The sequence below is a fragment of the Myotis myotis genome, unplaced genomic scaffold (genome assembly GCF_014108235.1).
Source record: "Myotis myotis isolate mMyoMyo1 unplaced genomic scaffold, mMyoMyo1.p scaffold_m19_p_7, whole genome shotgun sequence".
Lineage (NCBI taxonomy): Eukaryota > Metazoa > Chordata > Mammalia > Chiroptera > Vespertilionidae > Myotis > Myotis myotis.
This window is the reverse complement of record NW_023416379.1, coordinates 54,323,761-54,343,808: the sequence shown is the minus strand read 5'-3', so window position 1 is coordinate 54,343,808 and position 20,048 is coordinate 54,323,761. Positions and strand designations below refer to the sequence as shown.

At 43.4% G+C, this 20,048-nt stretch overlaps 1 protein-coding gene across 2 annotated transcripts in view; it reads left to right on the top strand.

Annotated features, from left to right (window-relative positions):
* Positions 1 to 4,074: 4,074 nt before the first annotated feature.
* The window catches only part of LOC118660425 (small integral membrane protein 8), a 32,976-nt gene continuing 17,002 nt past the window's right edge, over positions 4,075 to 20,048 (top strand). Inside the window, exons 1-3 of one of the 2 annotated variants that reach the window (XM_036317837.1) lie at positions 4,075 to 4,166; positions 12,364 to 12,521; positions 15,836 to 16,207. In XM_036317837.1, coding sequence (XP_036173730.1) covers positions 4,130 to 4,166; positions 12,364 to 12,521; positions 15,836 to 15,994 — 354 coding nt within the window. In that variant the 5' untranslated portion in view covers positions 4,075 to 4,129 and the 3' untranslated portion in view covers positions 15,995 to 16,207. Of the gene's footprint in view, positions 4,167 to 12,363; positions 12,522 to 15,835; positions 16,208 to 20,048 lie in introns of those variants that run through there. The other variant, XM_036317836.1, reaches the window with a different exon arrangement.

Here is a 20,048-nt window from a genome sequence, read left to right as displayed (position 1 = left end):
AACCCAGCATGTGTAATGGCCTTTCCTTTTAAAGACTATTGCAGTGGGTTTGGGGGGAATGGAGAGTGGAGGTAGGCAAGGCTTTATTCATTCCAGTCTTCTGTAAGGATAGTGTGTTTCAGAACACCCTCGCCACTTCTGTCCTCTAAGAACGTTGAGGTGAGAACAGGGGAGCTGGGAGCAGTATATTTAACTGGGGAGATACAGTATATTTGACATTACATGAGGCTTGGAGAGAGAGAAGGAATTTGGGTAATAACTATTGCTCTTACCCCTCCCTCCAGAAAGTCCTACTGAAACAAGACTGTTAGGGGATAGGGTTTGATGTGGTAACTGAATCTCTCCAAGACCATGTATATGAATTTATATAAAGGGCAGGGCTGAGCTTTCCTTTCTTGGTCTATCACGATCCCAGGTGAGCTAACTCTTTGAAGGGTCTTTAATATTTTAATACAAGATAAATTTACCCTGAAACGAATGAAGATTAAGCTTCAAGGCCCCTCACCTGCACAGACCCCTCTAAGGTGTGGAAGGGGCCCTCGCAGTGTGTTCTCATAGTTTTATGTTTCTATAAAATTTGAGAATATAAGATATTTTCACTGTCAAGATAATCCCTTGAGACTGCTGTCTCTACTCCAGTTTCGCCTTCCTTGCATTTCCCCTCCTGTCAGATAGAGTGGAATGGCCATGGGCATCTTGAGGATCCAGCTAAGGGAAAGTTGTTGCAGGTTTAGTTTTGGGTTTAGTGAAGATATTTGTGTGGTTCACATTCCCCCTTGTGCCCCCTCACTCATTGCCTTTACCAAAGGTGCAGAGAGTGAAGTCTCATTGCAATTTGTATGTGTCCAAAGAAATGCAACATCAGAAGGATATGTGTTGTAGAGGAGAACTGAGGTTTGAAATATATCAAGGAGATTTTAGTTGGGAAAATTCTTCCAAATATGAAGAAACTTAATGGAGACTTTCCCCAAATTGATAGTAATCTCCAATTTATATGCTATTACCAAAAAGAAATCGAAACATATTATTGTAAATTATTAGTAACACGGAAAATTTTGAACAGCCATGCTAGAGAAATGACTGGATTTGGTTTTGTTTATTCTCTAGAGAAAATTCAGTAAAGTTATTGCCATATAAAGAGACAACAGAAGAATATTCAGACAATAAAGGTTTCTGCCTTTTTTATTATCTCACCTTAGCTGAAGAGAGAGTTAGCAATCTGGAAGACAGAAAATATCCAGATTGAAGTGCAGAGAGAAAATAGGATGAAAAAAAAAAAAAAAAAAAAAGACATTTGGAACCCAGAGAAAAGTTTTAATATATGAGTAATTAGAGTCCTGAAAAAAGAGGTGAGAGAAAATAGGAAGAAATAATATTTAATTATTGGCTAAGAATCTCCTAAATCATATGAAAATCATCAAGGCAAATTCAAGAAGCTTTATGAATCCCAAGCAGGATTAAATACAAAGGAAAACATAAGAGTACTGAAATCCAAAGACAAAGACCAGGTAAAAAGATGCATTACTTTCAAAGAACAAAATAAGACTGCTGATTAACAATAGATTCCAGAAAACAATTCAATGACTTATGGAAGTGCTGAAAGAAGTGAAACATAAAATTCTATGTTTCACTGGGCAGTGAAAATAATCTTATAAGAAACACATCTCCACCTCCTTTTCCTCAAAGAAAAGACAGCGACATAATAACTTCATGATGGCTTTGTAAAGTGACCACTTGTCGAGGCTGAACTACACATCCTAGAATTCCGTTTCTTGTATGTTCCTGATAAGGGTGGGGGGGGGGGGCAGCAGGGGGAAACTTGGGAGATTTGGAAGGTAAAGGGGGAGCAGCAGCTACAGTAGGTGCTGCATGTTGTTGCTGATCTGCTGATGCACTGAGCTGTTGGGAAGCGGCAGCTGGACCTGCAATCACTCTACCTTCTCCAGGATCCTCTTCATCTCCCCTGACTCCTGGTCCAGGTGTGTGTTTAGCTCTACAACTGGGGGCTTCTGTAGGGTACTCCTGTCACCAAGGTCAGAGGCAACAAGAACAAAGGTTTCAGTCCCTCCTTGTGGGTTTCCAACTCAGGATTCTGAGTTCCAGCTCGCTTCATGATCTTCCCTTCCTGACTACCAACTCTGGACTTTGAACTCCAGCATCAGACCAGGAGGTGACAGCCTTATAGGACCAACTTAACCAGCTGCCACAATTACATAAACCAATCCCTTGGAAGTCCAGAGACAACCCCTTAATTTTTTCACCATGGTGGTACTGCAGTGCAATGGGGAAAGGACCCTCTTTACAATAGACAGTGCTGGTCAAGTGGAAATATGTATGGAAAATAATGAATGTTAATTCCTACCTCACACATTACACAAACATAACTCTAGAAGAATTGTAGATGTAAACAAGAAAGAGAAAACAATAAAGAGTCTCAGATTCTAGAAGATAACAAAGAATATTTTCATGACTTTGATGTAGAAAATGATTTATTAAACGATACTAAAAACAGTAATCATAAGGGTTAGTAAAGTGAATTTCAATTTTTCAAGGACTTGATCATCGAATTTCATTAACATCAGAAGATACCATTAAGGGAGTGAAAAGGCAATCACAATTGGGAGAAGATATTTGCAATACATCTGCAAAGAGACTCATAGCCAGTATTTTTTTTTTTTAGAACTTATGCAAATCAATAAGAACAACTTAGAAAATCCAATAGAAAAGCAAGCAAAGAATAGATATTTTTGGGAAAGAGGATGCCCAAATGAAAAATAAGTATATGAATGGGTAGCAATTGACCCCCTCAAAATTAAATCTCAACTTAAATCTTGTACTTTATAAAAAATTAACTCAAAATATATTATAGAGCTAAATGTAAAACATTGCTATAAAATTTTAGAAAAGAACATAGGAAAAACTCTTTGAAAACTAGGGATAGGAAAGAGTTCTTAGAAATGATAGAAAAAGCACAAGCCAAAAATAAAGAAAAGTGGATAATTTGGACTTCATCAAAGTTCAAAATGTTTGCTTTGCAAAAGACCCTGTCTTTTTTATAATAGCCATTCTACCAGGTGTGAAGTGATATCTCATTGTGGTTTTGATATGCATTTCCCTGATAAGTAATGTTTAGCACCTTTTCATGTCGCAAACAGGTTTTAAGTTTAACTTATTTTTTCAGATTGCCTAATAATAGCAGATACCAATGAACTTTAAAAAATGAAACCTCACCCTAACTGGTTTGGCTCAGTGGATAGAGCATCCGCCTGCAGACTCAAGGGTCCCGGGTTCGATTCCGGTCAAGGGCATGTACCTTGGTTGCGGGCACACATCCCTAGTAGGGAATGTGCAGGAGGCAGTTGATCGATGTCTCTCTCTCTCATCAATGTTTCTAACTCTCTATCCCTCCCCCTTCCTCTCTGTAAAAAAATCAATAAAATATATTTTTAAAAAATGAAACCTCTAATCAAATATAAAGATAATTTGGCTTGAGAGAACAACTTTTAAATCCAAAATCCACTTGCCAAAGCTTTACATAAATCCATGTCAAGATCTGGGCACCTGATATTGTATTGTGTTTATTTTAATATAACTTGTATCCCCACAAATTTAAATCAGGAAAGTATTTGCAAACAGGGATCCATAGCTATTCTTATGATAACCACAGCTACACACATAGCTTGCATCTTGGCATCTCAGGGCACTAATAGAATGGCAGAGTATTAACTGTACATGTGAATATGTGGGTAGGAAGAGACCATATCTAAGCCTTCTTTCCCAAGAGATAATGCTTTCTCCTTCCATTATATAAATTTATATAATTCTTTTTATTTCTTCTTCTTTTCTTTCTTTCGTTCTTCTTCTTTTATTTTTACAACACACACACAAAGTTGGAAGGTTATTTGAACCTGGGAGGCTGGAAACGAACGGTAAAAATGTAAGAAATCAAAACACACCCCTTGCAAACTCCAGCCAGCCAATCATCTGGGGCGGGCAGGAGGGCCCGGGAGTCACGGGAGTCTCGTGCCTGCAGCGCCCGCGCCGCAGCCTCCAAACTGTAGGGGTCGCTGTGGGGCAGAGCCGGCGGGCGCGGCAGGACGCTCTTTCCCGCAGGCGGAGACGGGGCGGAATGTCGCGGGCCCCGAGAAGAGGTGACCCTGCGGCAGGTGAGCGCCGGGGGTGGCGGGGTGGCGGGGACTGGGCGGTCGCCCCGCCGCACGCTCGTTCCTGGCCTTCGCGGGCCCTGCCGCCCTGCGGGCCTCACTCCTAGGTGCGTGGGGCTCTGTCGAGCACCCAAGATTCCCGCCACTGCGGGGTGCCCTGAGCCAGGTCTCGGACATTACTGACCCACGGGGGCCCTTGCCCGCCCCTCGCACCGGGAGCCTGACACGGGTCCGTGACGCTTCCGTGGACACCTCCACCTTAATTAAGAAACCCTCCCGTTTCCTGGGCAGTTTCCTGGTGCCCTAGCTCACCAGGCTCTCTTTCGGGAAGATGGATATGCCCTTGTTTGCACCTGCGGTGCCTCTCTCTCTGTAGCTGTCAGCAGCCCTGTGTCCCCCGCAGGACAATGCCTGCACCCCGCCGAGGGCCGTGTCTTTTTCTGGAGGCTGGGACGCACCTGTCCTCTGAGTCCCGGCCAGCGGCAGAGTAGGGACCACAGCGTAGGGAGGCGAGTGCGCCCGGATGGTACCGACAGCCTCAGAGGGCCTGCCACAGCCACTGGCAGAACCTTACTTCAGGGGCAGTAAATCCAAAGATGGAGAGGTTCTTCTTACTCGTGTTTTTTACATTAGAAACAATACAGAATCCATTTTTAAAAATTTAAGTGATGACAAGTTTATGTTTCTTATCTCTTGTAATAACATAAATGCCCAGTCCTGTCGATTTAGGAGTAAAATGGGGGCATGGGGGTGGGCAGGAGATTGAGAGACAGGATTATCTCATTCTCCCATAGCCAAAGGCACAACCTCTCTGGGTTTAAGTTTCTCATTGTTTAAAGAAGGAGATTGGCCCTGGCCGGTTTGGCTCGGTGGATAGAGCGTCCACCTGCGGACTCAAGGGTCCCAGTTTGGATTCCGGCTAAGGGCATGTACCTTGGTTGTGGGCACATCCCCAGTAGGAAGTGTGCAGGAGGCAGCTGATCGATGTTTCTAACTCTCTATCCCTCTCCCTTCCTCTCTGTAAAAAATCAATAATATCTACACTAATAAAAGAAACATGGTAATTGGCGTAGGACTGCTACCCTTTTCATTGGCTAATCAGCGAGATATGCAAATTAACTGCCAGCCAAGATGGCCACGGGCAGCCAGGCAGCTTGAAACTAACATGAGGCTTGGTTGCCTCAGTGACAGAGGACTCCAACGTTCCCCGCCTGCGGCTGCAGGCCTCTGAGCGGGCAGTTTAAGAAACGTAACAAATACCGCCGGACTTCAGCCAGCAGATTCGCAACATTGTAAGCAAAGGCCAGAAACCTACTTTCAGCAGCGGAGGCCTAAGAGCTGGAGCCAAGCCTCAAGCTAAAGCTGGCCCAGAATAAAAAAAAAAAAAGAAAAAAAGGAGCGGTTGGGAGCTTCAGTCACCCACAGCCTGAAAACAGCCCTCAGCCCCTCACCCAGGCTGGCCAGGCACCCCAGTGGGGACCCCCACCCTGATCCAGGACACCCTTCAGGGCAAACCAGCCGGCACCCAACTGTGCACCAGGCCTCTACCCTATATAGCAAAAGGGAAATATGCCTCCCAGCACCGGGATCAGTGGAGCCGAGAGACCTCCCGGCACCGGGATAAGCGTGACAGGGGGCAGCGCCCAAACCCCCTGATCGCCCTGCGGCTCTGTGTGTGACAGGGCGCGGGGCCACAACCTCCCTATCCGCCCTGCTCTGTTTGTGACAGGGGAAGGTGCCCCAACCCCCTGATCAGCCCTGCTCTGTGCCTGATGGGGGGAGCTCCCCCCGCCCCCCACGGGCCCTGCTCTGTGTGTGATGGGGTAGAGCCATAACCTCCCCATCGGCCCTGCCCTGAGTGTGAGAGTGGCGGCGCCCCAACCCCCTGATCGGCCCTGCTCTGTGTGTGACGGGGGCAGCACCCCAACCCCCTGATTGGCCCTGCTCTGTGCGTGACCGAGGGTGGCGCCGCAACCTCCCCATCGACCCTGCCTTGAGTGTGACGGGACGGTGCCCCAACCCCCCAATCAGCCCTACCCTGATCGTGACTGAGGGTGGCATCACAACCTCCCAATCTCCCTGCTCTGTGCATGACAGGGGGTGGTGCCCCAACTCCCCAATCAGCCCTGCTCTGAGCCTGACCAGGGGCTGCACCTAGGGATTGGGCCTGCCCTCTGCCACCCGGGAGCAGGCCTAAGCCAGCAGGGCGTTATCTCCCGAGGGGTCCCAGACTGAGAGGGCACAGGCCGGGCTGAGCGACCCCCCTCCCCCCGGAGTACACAAATTTTTGTGCACCGGGCCTCTAGTGTGTGTGTGTGTGTGTGTATATATATATATATATATCTACACTAATAAAAGAGAAACATGGTAATTGGCGTACGACCGCTACCCTTCCCATTGGCTAATCAGGGTGCTATGCAAATTAACTGCCAGCCAAGATGGCCGCCGGCAGCCAGGCAGCTTGAAACTAACATGAGGCTTGCTTGCTTCAGTGACGGAGGACTCCAATGTTCCCCACCTGCCACTGCAGGCCTCTGAGCCTGCAGTTTCAAACATTGTAACAAATACAGACGCTAAACAAAACCCCAGACACCAGCTTTCAGCCAGCTGGGATCTCAGAGCTGGAGTTGATACAGAGTTTCGAGAACCAAAACAAACCAGATACCTGCTTTCCAGAGCGGAGGCCTAAGAAATGGAGCCTCAGAGCTAAAGCTGGCCCAGAATAAAAAAAAAAAGAAAAAAAGGAGCAGTTGGGAGCTTGAGTCCCAGCCTGAAAACAGCCCTCAGCCCCTCACCCAGGCTGGCCAGGCACCCCAGTGGGGACCCCCACCCTGAAGGGTGTGTGACCAGCTGCAAACAGCCATCATCCCCTCACCCAGGCTGGCCAGGCACCCCAGTGGGGACCCCCACCCTGATCCAGGACACCCTTCAGGGCAAACCAGCCGGCCCCCACCTGTGCACCAGGCCTCTATCCTATATAGTAAAAGGGTAATATGCCTCCCAGCACCGGGATCAGTGGAGCTGAGAGGCCTCCCAGCACTAGGATCAGCGTGACAGGGGGCAGCGCCCAAACCCCCTGATTGCCCTGCGGCTCTGTGTGTGACAGGGGGCAGGGCCACAACTCCCCTATCGCCCCTACTCTGTGATTGACAGGGGGGAGCTCCCCAAGCCCCTGATGGGCCCTGCTCTGTGCGTGACAGGGGGTGGTGCCACAACCCCCGATTGGCCCTGCTCTGTGCATGACAGGGGGGAGCGCCCCAACCCCCGGATTGGCCCTGCTCTGTGCGTGACAGGGGGTGGTGCCACAACCTCCCCATCGACTCTGCCTTGAGTGTGACAGGGGGCGGTGCCCCAACCCCCCAATCGGCCCTACCCTGAGCGTGACTGAGGGTGGCATCGAAACCTCCCAATCCGCCCTGATCTGTGCATGACAGGGGGCGGCGCCCGAACTCCCCAATCGGCCCTGCTCTGAGCCCAACCAGGGGCTGCACCTAGGGATTGGGCCTGCCCTCTGCCACCTGGGAGCAGGCCTAAGCCAGCAGGTCGTTATCTCCCAAGGGGTCCCAGACTGCAAGAGGTACAGGCCGGGCTGAGGGAGCTTCCCTCCCTCCCCCCACCCCCCCTCCGAGTGCACAAATTTTTGTGCACCGGGCCTCTAGTATATATATATATATATGTATATATATATATTTTTTAAAGGAGATTAGACCAGATGGTGAGGATAATAGCTACCTACCATTTATTGGATATGTTGGTGAGGATGACAGTAGCTACCATTTATTGGACATATCCTTTTAGAAATGTTATTTAATGCACACAGTAATTCTACGCAGTGGTTCATATTACCCCTTTTCTAAAGGAGAAACTGAGGCCAGGAGAGGTTGTCACTTACACACAGACAGCTTATAAATAGCAAAGCAGGAATTTGAGGATATGCTGGATTCCCTCAAGATATCAAGTCCTTTGATTCTATCTCAAATTTGTTCTAATTTAAATTATTTTTAAGGTGTTCTGCCTCAGACTTTGAGTTATTTTCTCAAATTAGAAGATAGTGTGGTATGTGAAACTAAAATAACAACTGTGTATCTGATTAAAATATTTCGTCCATTTTATAATTCCCTAAGTCTTTTATAAGAAAGGGTTTGATTATTGCTAAGGTTCCTTCTCACTAACATTCTAGGATTGTGATAATTTTCTTTTGCTATATCTTCTATTGAGATGCTTATTTCAAAACTGAATATCTGAAGATTAAATTTTCCCCCAAAGTAATTCATGTTCTTATATCATGGTCTAATTGTCATGCAGGATATAATATAGATAGGCCAATTTTATGCCAGTGAATGATTTAATGTCTGTTGCCAAATACATTATGGATCATCCCTCTAAGCAAGAATTTTACTGAAGGAGGGAACATCATTCAGAAATGACCAGTCCTGTCTCTATCTCAGATCATCTTGTACATCCTCAAAAATTGTGCATTAAGTCAATGGGGGCACCATTCCCACTAACACTTTGAGGTGTGATTGTCCCCCATGAAGCCGTGCAGAGAGGCAGTCCTTTATCTCTGCTGCTTCCTTTTCCCATCATTGCATATTTCCTTCACAAGAAGAGAAAAAAGTATAGAACTCTTTACCAGAGAGGGACATAGGAAGTAAATGCAATTTAGTTTAGATCTTCTTTGTAGGTAGATATGAAAATTTGTTGTGAGTACGCGAAACTCAGTTTATTCTTGTATTGTTATTTATTATTTATTGTAGACCTACTTTTGCGCCCCCCCCCCCCAAAAGAGTGTATAGTAGGTAATCCCTAAATTTGTAAGTGTCCTTTCAGTAAACATCTGCAGTGGTTTCCAGCCCAGGTATTCTTTGTTATTTTTGATAAAGAGTTTAACACATACAGTGCATTATTAAGGTGACTGTGGCTGTCTGGGGGTTGCAGTATGTTTACTACCTTGCTGAGTTATTTCTTTGATTCATTACAAAGGAAATGTAGGGTTGCTAAGGAAAAGAGGAGACCAATGAATTTTACAATTAAAATTAAGTCATTACAATTCATGTTAGAACATTCTGAATGCATAGTTTTTACAGACACCTGATATAAGTTGAATTTCATGACATTCAACACCACTACATCCCTTTAATTTTAAAATAGTGAAATGTTTGTTGGCTGTAAGTATTCTTCTCTTCTCTCTCTCTCTCTCTCTCTCTCTCCACACAGTATGCATATTGTTTATATATACATAAATATATATATATATGAATATATATATTTTTGGACTTGAGGTTAGTAGTGAGTTAATTATCCTCAATTCTTGACACATTATCATCAACAGAAAGTGTATGATAACTGTGCTCTCTATACCCACCTCCCCCATTACCTTGTTTTTCTTTCCAGTAAACAGTTTAAAGCCAGGTAGCTTTGTTTTAATTATACACAGCTAGTTCTCAGTGATTAAAGGAAAATGCTGCTTTTGTCAGTTTCTGCTGAGCATGACTTTTACCTTTGTATGTTTGCTTTTTGAGGCCTTGTTAGTATTTTTACATAATGCCCACTTTCACTTAGTGGTGTACTCTGAGACTGTGATTCAGTCCCAGCTACGTGGCTATCATGTTAACGGTTTCTTGCTTTACGTTTCTAATAGGCAGGGTCTGTTTACAGACTGTAATACTGCTTCCCCTTTAATGATTGCTTCTTTCTGAATTTTCTCTTCCCACATTACATTCAAACACGTTATTAGCATAAGTAGAAATATCACTGGCACCTAGCCTAAGCCACCAATTGACCAACATTTTGACTTAAATTCGAAATACATTTGTACATGCCATTTATCCTACTCCCATGGCTAAGAGGGAAAGGTGACATGCCCGCAGATTTTATAGAAGAAAATGAAAGCAATAGAAGCAGTACATGGTTGCCACAAGAAAGGAGAAGTAACAAAGGAATTTAGCATCACTCCTTCTACATTTTTGAAATATTGAGCCAAAACTGACTTGGAAGTTAAAGGGATTCTGGGACTAGAGCAGAATTGAATTTGAAATCCCTTTTATAGCTGTTTTTGCATGTTATTGCGAGGTTTATACAAGAATTTGGCATGTGAGTTGACCATTGATTCAGCAGAAAGCATTGGATTTTTTGCCAGCCTTGGGCATGATGAGTTTCAAGCTACTGTGTGCCCGCTGAAGAAATTTTAGGCATGTTAGAGAGTTGTTTAAGAAGTTGTCTGTAGTGAAAAGAAAACTGTTCCAGTAGAGAAAATTAGTAACTCACATGCAGAAGGAATTTAAAAAGCAATTACTAGTTACAGCTTGAGCGATGTTTTAAATGCTGATGAAATTTACGAGTTGTTACCTCATATACTTCATGCCCTAGTCGGTGGACTTTGCAAAAGGAGGTAAACAGATTGATTGCTGTTCTTCTGTAATGCATCCTACACCGAAAACATGAGACCACTTGTCATTGGCAAGTCAGTTAACCCTCAGGGCTTCAGAAATGTTCACTAACTCCCCTGTGATTACCAAGCTAATATGCAACTCTAAATTTTTAATGAATGGCTGAGGAAGGTTGGCAAGAGAATGAAAGGAGCAAAATGCAACATCCTCTTGCTGGTAAGTAGTTGCTCTGCCCACAACATTCTCCTATGCTTGGGTCATGCATGTGTTGAGTTTTCCCACTGAATTATACAGCCATCTGGTTAGGTTATAATTTGTATGGTGAGAGCTCACTGCAGAAACAACTGTAAATTTAAATGATGAAGGGAAAACAGAAAATAAATGAAGCAAGCCATTGGCATGGTTGCTGAGACCTGGTGATCGGTAGAGCCATCCACAGTAGTGAAATGTTTGCAGAAAACAGGCATGACTCCTGTGGAATCCCCCAAGGTTAAATTGGAAGAAGACCAAAAACCAAATGTGGTATTTGAACTAGTCTGGTACTCAATTGCTAGTTACTGGTCTCCCAGATCAGTTTGATTTTGAAGATCGTGGCTGCAGGTATCAGTTTAACTATTTCCAAAGACTTTGCAAATCCTGCAGTTGCTGCAGGAGTGCTAAGTAATGTCAAAATGGAACCAGAAAGTGATGATGGGAGTATGATGACGACAATGATAACCATAACATCTAAGGGGAACACGTGATGGAACCGCCTACAGTGAACGTTTCAGAAGTCCTTGCAAATGTAGAAAGTGTTGACTATCCTTTATCCTTTCCCTTAAAGCGGATGTTCCTGATGAAGTGTTTACCCAATTAAGTGGGATAGATCAATATTTAGTGACTACTGCAACAAAGATGTTTGAAAAAACTGAACTGCTATAACTAATAAAGTTGCAAAAATATTGCTTTTATTCTATATAATAAAAACCTAATATACGAATTGTCCCCTCTACCGGGAACTCAACCGGGAGCCCCATCAGGGGGCAGGGCCAGCCAGCCTACTGCCTGCGGCTCCTCCCCCTGGCTGGCCCGCCCCTGATCAGCCCCTCCCACCCCGATTGGAGGCAGGGCCAGCCAACCTCCCACGTCCCCTCTCTTCCCCCCAATACCCCCCTCCCCCGCGGGCACGAATTCATGCACCAGGACTCTAGTAAAGTCTATAAAATGGGAGACTTAAAGAATACTTGTATAAACAAAGCCCCAATGAGTGTTCCAAGGAATAGCTATAGGCAAAGGGGGAGTGAGGACAAACAGCTACTTACCCTTACTGCTTAGTACTAATGCTTGCTTGGGCCAATGGGGAAGAGGGGGGAGCCTGAAGGGAAAGTGGGACAGGGGAGGAACTGTAGGAGAAATTGAGCAAAAGAATGCTAGTTTTCTCTCAGATTGGTGTCCTGAGAGGGCTGTGGAAGGCGAGAAAGAGTGGAAGTGGAAGGAAATAGAGAAGGTTGTGGATAACCAATGGCCACTCCTAGCCTAGTACCTCCTTCATATAGCAAGATACAATGCGACTCAGACCAACAAATAATGCTCCAGGCTTCTGTAAGGAACAACTTTTGCTCACCTCACTGGTTCTGAGAGATGAAAAATAACCATTTTGTCAAACAAACTTAGAGCACTATTGACAAAGCATGTGTTTTACAAAGTAATAAAATAATTGACAGTCACTTTTGGTATATATCTGGACTGTAATTTAAAAAAATTAGTATAGCGTTTTACAGAGCATTATAAAAAACAATCACAAAGGAAAAAGGCCTCTTTTTTATTTTTAGGTAATAAATCATCCTCAGTCAAGATGTCTTCAGCACCTGAGCCTCCAGCCTTTAAAAAGGAGCCACCCAAAGAGAAAGACTTTCGAAACCCAGGGCTCAGAGGGGTCCAAACGACAACGTTATTTCGGGCTGTGAATCCGGAGCTCTTCATTAAACCTGTAAGAGATACACGCAGGATAAGCTTTCATGTTTAGTTTAATGAGCCTGTCATCAATAGAAAGCTCTTATTTCCTGTGACATTTAATTTTATCATGGAAATTTTGTGTTGACTATTAATATCTCTCTGAATAAATGCAGTTGGAAGGAAAATCTTAAATGCTGTTTCACTAAATACACATATAAAATGAATTATTTTAAGGACATTTGAGAATTTTAATGGAAAGTGATTATTTTCATGGATCAACTCAAATTTCTATTTAAAATTTTAATAGCTGTATTAATTTGAAGGACATTCTTAATGTTTGATCAGGTTCTATTATGTAAATTGGACTTTCTGATGAAACAGAGCAAAACGAAAAATCTCATCCTTATTATAGACAATTCCAGCTTCTTTTAATAATGTTTTTACCTAAGGTATATTGCAAACATTTTGTGAAAGCTTTCAAAACATACATTTGTACACTGTTAGGGAGTCAGTCAGCTAATCATTTATATTCTTGATGAAAATTATTGAATATATTTGATATAATACATTTTACTTTTTAAATAGATATAAATTTTTATTTTATTTATTTTATTATTATTATTAGTATTTTTTTAATCCTCACCTGAGGATATTTTTCCATTGATATTCAGAGAGTGGAAGAGAGAGGGGGAAAGACAGAGAGAAACACTGATGTAAGAGAAACACATTGATTGGTTGCCTCCTGCACAAGCCCTGACCAGGGCCTGGGCCGGGGAGGAGCCTGCAACTGAGGTATGTACCCTTGGCTAGAATAGAACCTGGGACTCTTAGGTCCGCTGAGCCAAACTGGCTAGGGCTATTTTTTTTGTTTTAATCCTCACTCAAGGATATGTTTATTGATTTTTATATTATTGTTTTATTTTTATTTTATTATTTTGCCTTTTTGAAAAATTATTTAAAGTATTACAAATAGTAGTACATATGTCCTTTTTCCCCCATTAACCTCCCTCGGCCTCTCCTACCCCCACCCCCACCCCCACCTCCACCCCCTGGCACATGCCCAATTAGAGCAAGAGGAAGGGGAGAGAGAAACATGGATGTGAGAGAGAAACATCAATTGGTCGCCTCCCATATGCCCGACTGGGGATTGAACCCAAAACCTTTTGGTATATGGGACACTCTCCAACCAATTGAGCCATCCAGCTAGAGCTATAAATTTTATCTTTAAATAAATGTAACTTAAATTATTGTAAAATACTAGAGGCCCGATTCACGAAATGTGTGCAAGAGTAGGCCTTCCTTCCCCTGGCTGCCAGCACCAGCTTCCCTCTGGCACCCAAGATCCAGGCTTCCCTCGCAGCCCCGGCTTCGTCCGGAAGGTCATCTGATCTAATTAGCATATTACTATGCTTTTATTATTATAGAATATTGAAATGTATTGAATTTGATTAGAATTTTAATAATTGGAATTTTAGTAACATAGTTGCCAGTGTACACTGACAGTTAAATAGATCAATTTAACAATCAAATCATTAAATCAAGGTAGAATGTTTTAAAAACTTTAATGTGTTTTTTAATTGTCAAATGCATTTTAAGAATTGCAGATATAAACTACTCTGAGTTTGTGGCCTTTCTTAGATGTCTATCCAAGTGAAAAAGTTTGACCTTTATTCTTTGGATTAAGATTTGAAATAGTATAAACAGCAGGTATGGTGACAGGAACAATACAAACTGAAACTTGTGTAGCAACTCTGCCCTCACATTGACCTAGGAAAGGCCCATTTATTGAACACAAATGCGAGCACCTGAGTTGAGTAATAAAGATAAACACTTCTATGGAAATGTGAACATCTTTCCTACATTTAAACACTTGTTAAAAATTCAGAGCTAGTTGATTTGCCTCTTAGGGTCTCGGATTTCCCAGTAGAAGATCAAGGTCATTATAACAGAATCCTATCTGTTCCAGTGACTAAATTTCTGAGGTGCTAGAATAGGTTCCGAGAGGAGAGCATATACATGGCCATTTTTGCTCTACCTGACGTATGACATAAAAGGCTTTTTGCCAGTTGTTGATGAACTCAGTGCCGGGAGCCGGTCCATCCTTGCTGTTTCAAGGGACCTGGCATATATGGCATACTGTTCTTAATATGTTTGCTCACCTTCTTGGCGCTGTGTTTTAACCAAGGTCACCTCTCCGAGAAAGGTTGAATCCCCAGGTAGGGATTTTCCCCTGAAGTTAGGGAGGGAATAAAACCTCTTAACTAAGTGCCAGGCGGGTAATTAATCATTTTAACTACGAACAATCATGCTTAAGCTACATAATCTTTACTCCCTGGAATGGAGATAAGAAACGCCCTAACCTTTGGAATAGAGATTGATAGGATTGGAATCAACTGGTATAAATACAGATGCAACAAGACAGCAAGACACAGAACTCAGAAGACAGAACCTACACAGAACCTAGAGACAGAAGAACTTCGCTGGAGAGAACATGGCAAAAGATCCTGGACTGAACCTGACTACAGAAATTGGCAAGAGAACCTGACTAGAACCTGGTGACTGAACCTGGCTGGAGAACCTGGACAGAACCTGGCTGGAGAACCTAGCGAGGGAACATGGTTACAGAACCTGGCTAGAGAACCTGGAGAACCTAGCAAGAGAACATGGACACAGAACCTGGCTGGAGAACCTAGCGAGGGAACATGGCTACAGAACCTGGCTGGAGAACCTGGAGAACCTAGCAAGAGAACATGGACACAGAACCTGGCTGGAGATCCTAACCAGAACTTCGCTGGAGATCCAGACCAGAACTTGGCTGGAGATCCTGGCTAGGCTGCTGATCAACTGAACACTGTCTCCGTGTCCTTCCTACTTTGCCAACTCCGTCTACGCCTTTGGGGACCCCTGGACCTGCTGGGGCAGGACCCCGGCACTCAGGAGAGAATAGCGTGTATACTTCATCCCTCACTTCCTAATAAAATGAAGTTAAGCAACTTCTCCATGTCACACAGATAACACTGGGAACTTGAGCACCGGACCATTTCCATGCCTCTTGTCTCCTCTGCTCCTTGCCCAGACATCACCCTCCTGAAGGTGGAGGTCTGAGATGTCCCGGCTACAGACAGAAGAAAGACTGGAGAAGAGAAGCAACAGTCTTCTACAATCTCTAAATTATCAGGAGTTGGGTTAATTGAATAAAGAACTAGAAAAGTTATTCTAATTCAGAATATCATAGGAATGCTAGTGTGGTAATAAAAACTTGTTTTGTCAAGAGGAAAATGCAACAGATATTTGGGTCTCCTCAAATCCTTAGTCTTAACGAGGTTTTTTAATTTTTTTCTTTGACAGAACAAACCGGTAATGGCTTTCGGATTAATAACCCTTTCACTATGCGTGGCTTATATCGGTTATCTACATGCAACACAAGAGAATAAAAAGGACCTCTATGAAGCTATTGATAGTGAGGGGCACAGCTATATGAGGAGGAAGACATCTAAATGGGACTAATAGTGCTGGTTACTATGGATGGAGCTAAATAAGGGCTCTGGAATCATCAAGTGATACGACTTTATAAATACACAATATCATGTTTCTTGTACAGTTGCAACCAAATCACTATAGTAAAAATTTTTCTTTTCAAAGCTGCAGCCATTATCTTATTCTTTTTCCACAGGAAACGTCTCAATGTATTTTTTAAATTAAATCCTCTTATAAAAGTACCATGAGAATGGAAGTCATTTTTATTAATTATTAAGGTCTATATAATAAAGTACCTAGTATTGTTAAATTTCCACAGTATTTTTAATATTTTAAGATGAGTTGTGCATTTGCAATTGTTTTGAGGGTTTAGTTTTGTTTTGCTATTTGCAACGGAAATATTTATTTTCCACCTGGCATAGAATCTATATTTGTGAAGAAAAAGAAGTAATTGTAAATTATTGTCAAGTCTTATATTATTGTCAGTGTTATAGACAAATAGTTTTTACGGAGTCACAGATGGTTCATATACTTTGGCTTTTCGTTTTAGCTATGTTATAATGAGGTATGGTGGTGTTTTTTACTACAACTGTTTTCTGAACTGCGTCCAGCACGGCCAGGGGTGAACCTGAGGAGGGGCGGTGAAGGATTAAAGAAAACAGACAAGAGAATACAGTTGGGACCAGGTGGATCACTGCCTGGATGAGGAAACAGTGACACAGCCTGTAAGCAGAAGCTTTATTTTACAGTCAGATCACACAAAGCAAAACAAGGGCAAGATGTTTACAATGTTCTTGCGAGTTTCAAATCTGCTTCTTTCCTGTTGTTACCATTCTCTGAACTCTATCAAGCTTTGTTTAGGCAGCACTTTCTGCGCCCCCTGCAGCCTACATCCCTTAGCTACCTAGGACTGCAGGGTCGGACTGTAAGGTCAAGATTACAACCATAGCCTTTTGGCTATAATTGTGCTGGGAGGGCTTTGCCCTCCAAGCTGGGACTTGGATGTGGCTTTGCCACAAGTCAGTCGAGGCTTGATCCTGTCCTAACGCTGTAGCTGCTCTCCACAGTTATCTAATTTTTGTAAATTAATGTTACAATGATATGATAAACATAAGACCAGGTGTTCTTATAGTTATTTAAAAACTAGAACTACTCAATAGATAAGAAGGTCTCCTCACTGTCCTGGGTTTACCTGATATAATTTAAATCTTTCTGACAAGGGTTCTGGACCTGTTCTATTTCTAGACATTTACCCCATTCTCTAAATCATTGTAATTAGGGCTCAGTAATAAATCTCATCTCTGAAATTTTGTTTCATTTAGTATTATGAAGTAATAACAGCTGTACAAGCAGAGTTTATCATAATGTAAATTTTTAATTTCCAAAACTTTATTGTGGTTTTTGTAAAGACACATGAAAATGCAATTATGTCTGATTTGTAGATATTAAAGAACTTAGCTAATTGAGTTATCTATATGCAACTAAATTAAATCTTTACTACTGAGCCCTAAATAAAATATTTTTTTGCTATGTTTCTCTATATGGTACACTTTATGTAGTTTAAATTGCACTTAGGTGGTATAAAATGCCTTTTCATTTTTTTAATCCTCATAGAGGATATTTTTTCCATTGATTTTTAGAGAGTGGAAGGTAGGGATGGAGCAAGAGAGAGAGAAGGAGAGAGAGAGAGAAACATCAATGTGAAAGAGACACATCCATTGGTTGCCTCCTGCACGCACCCCAACCAGGCTGGGAATGGAACAGGCAACCCAGGTACGTGCCATTGACCAGGAATGGACCCTTTGGTGCGAGGGCTGACGCTCTGACCACTGAGCCACATGGGCCAGGGCAAAATGCCTTTTAATGTAAAGTACTATGTTTTGCTTAATAATTATGGTTTCCCTATAGACTTCGGTTATTAATGAACTTGAATTCTGTTTTCAACTTACATATTTAGTATCACATCTATTAGAATTCTTCTAGTATTCAGCAAAATAAGTTGATATTTGGTGGGGGAGATATTAGTTAGGTGAACAGTCAAGAGAGATCGTAGCAGGAACTGCACAGGCTACAGCCTTGAGCCATGTGGATGTCCACATGAATGAACTAAGGTGGCAGTAGATTTGGTGAGGCACATGGTTGTGAAAGAAAAATAGTGTGAGATAAAAGTCACATTGAATTTTAGGAACAAGTACCTAACTATGATACTTTTTACAGGATGGTTATAGTTATAGCACAGTCTGTGTGTGTAGAGTGTCAAAGACTGACTGGCTATGTGTTGATGTTTTTATTCATTCTCTAAGGGAAAATGCCACTTTGTCAAAGTCAGTCATGTCCAAGAAGGGGATGGTTACGGCAAGATATTGACAGCATTTTGGAGTGTGGGTTCAAGCAGTTAAAGGAGGTCTTTTAATGTGGGAATCTGTCTGAGATTGGGCAAGACCTAATAGATTAGGTCTTGAAGCAAGTCTTGGTAAGTAGACTATTGATTAATAAAGGGCAAGTGACCTTTTTGCCTGGGGAATCAATCTGTTCTGATAGAGGAGTTATTTGCCCAGAGGAGCAAGCTTTCAACAATTCCCTGAAGCAAATAGTTAAATTATTTATTGGTTTATAGACTTATCTTTCATAGTTAACCAATCTGTCCCAGTTTTTCAGGCACCAGGGGGGTTCTTAGAATGCAGACTTTACATTTTAAAACAAGGGCAACAAATTATTTAACTACATAAATTACTTAACTACTAGAGGTCTGGTGCACAAAATTTGTGCACGGGTAGGGTCCCTAGGTCTGGCCAGCAATCAGGCCCGATCAGGGCCTTCCAGCTGCCAGCCTGGGCCTTCCTTCCAGCTGCTGGCTGGGGCCTCCCTTTCCTGACTGCTGGCCGGGGCTTCCCTTCCCCAGCTGCCGCTGCCGGCTGGGGCCTCCCTTCTCCAGCTGATGGCTGGGACCTTCCTTTGTTCTGTGCCGCCCCCTGGTGATCAGAGCACGTCATAGCGAGCGATCGGTATCCTGGTCGAACTCCTGTTGGGATAATTTGCATATTAGGCTTTTATATATATAGAATATATATAGACTAGAGGCCCATTGCACGAAGATTTGTGCAATAGGCCTTCTTTCTCCTGGCTGCCAGCACCAGTTTTCCTCTGGCACCCGGGAACCAGACCTTCACTCTGGCCACCGCCTTCCATCTTCGCTCTGGATACAGTCTTCTCTGTGGCTGGAGCCTTCAGTCTTTGCTCCTCGCTCCTGCAGGAGTCTTCAGTTTCCGGCCAGAGCTGCTCCTGTAGCTCCTTCCTCCCCCCACCCTCCCCCTCATAGCTTGATTGCTGCTTCACCTGCAGACCTCGCCGATGGGCTCCTGGGTCCCGGGGTGCTGCCTTGCCTGCAGCCCGGCTTTCCGATCACGATCACAATCATGGGCTGCAGGCAAGGCGGCTTCTGGGTCCTGGGGGTCCCGCCCTCCCAGGGCCGCACATGGGGGTCCTGGCTGGGGCGGGGCTTAGGCGGCACAGGGGGCCCGGATGGCGGCTTGCCCTGGCCCGCCCTGCCTGCAGTATGCAAATTAGCTGCCATCTTTGTTGGTGGATAATTTGCATATCGTGTTGATTAGCCAATGGGAGGCGTAGCAAAGGTATCATCAATTACCATGCTTGTCTATTATTAGATAGGATGTGATTTCAAAAACCAGGCTTAGTAATTTTGAGTGCTGACTTAATGAAAGTAATTTTTTCTTTAAAATACTGTGATATTTCCCAGTTTTATTGCCATGGCATCAAAACTACATTATAGATCTTCTGGGGGGGGGGGAATTAAACTCCCTCCTTTGCTGGTCTAAAAGGAATCAATTCTTTTATCACTTAAAATGTGGTGGGCTGAATAATGCTCCCCTTCTCCACCCACCTCTGAAGATGTCCATGTCCTAATCCCTGGAACCTGTGAGTCTGTTATCTTATATAGCAAAGGAGGCTTGGCAGATGTGATTAAGTTAAGGGTTTTATTATCTGGGGAGGCCTGATATACTCACACAGGTCCTTATGAAAGGGAGGCAGAAGATCCAAGGAGGAGGTGATGTCACCGTGCAAA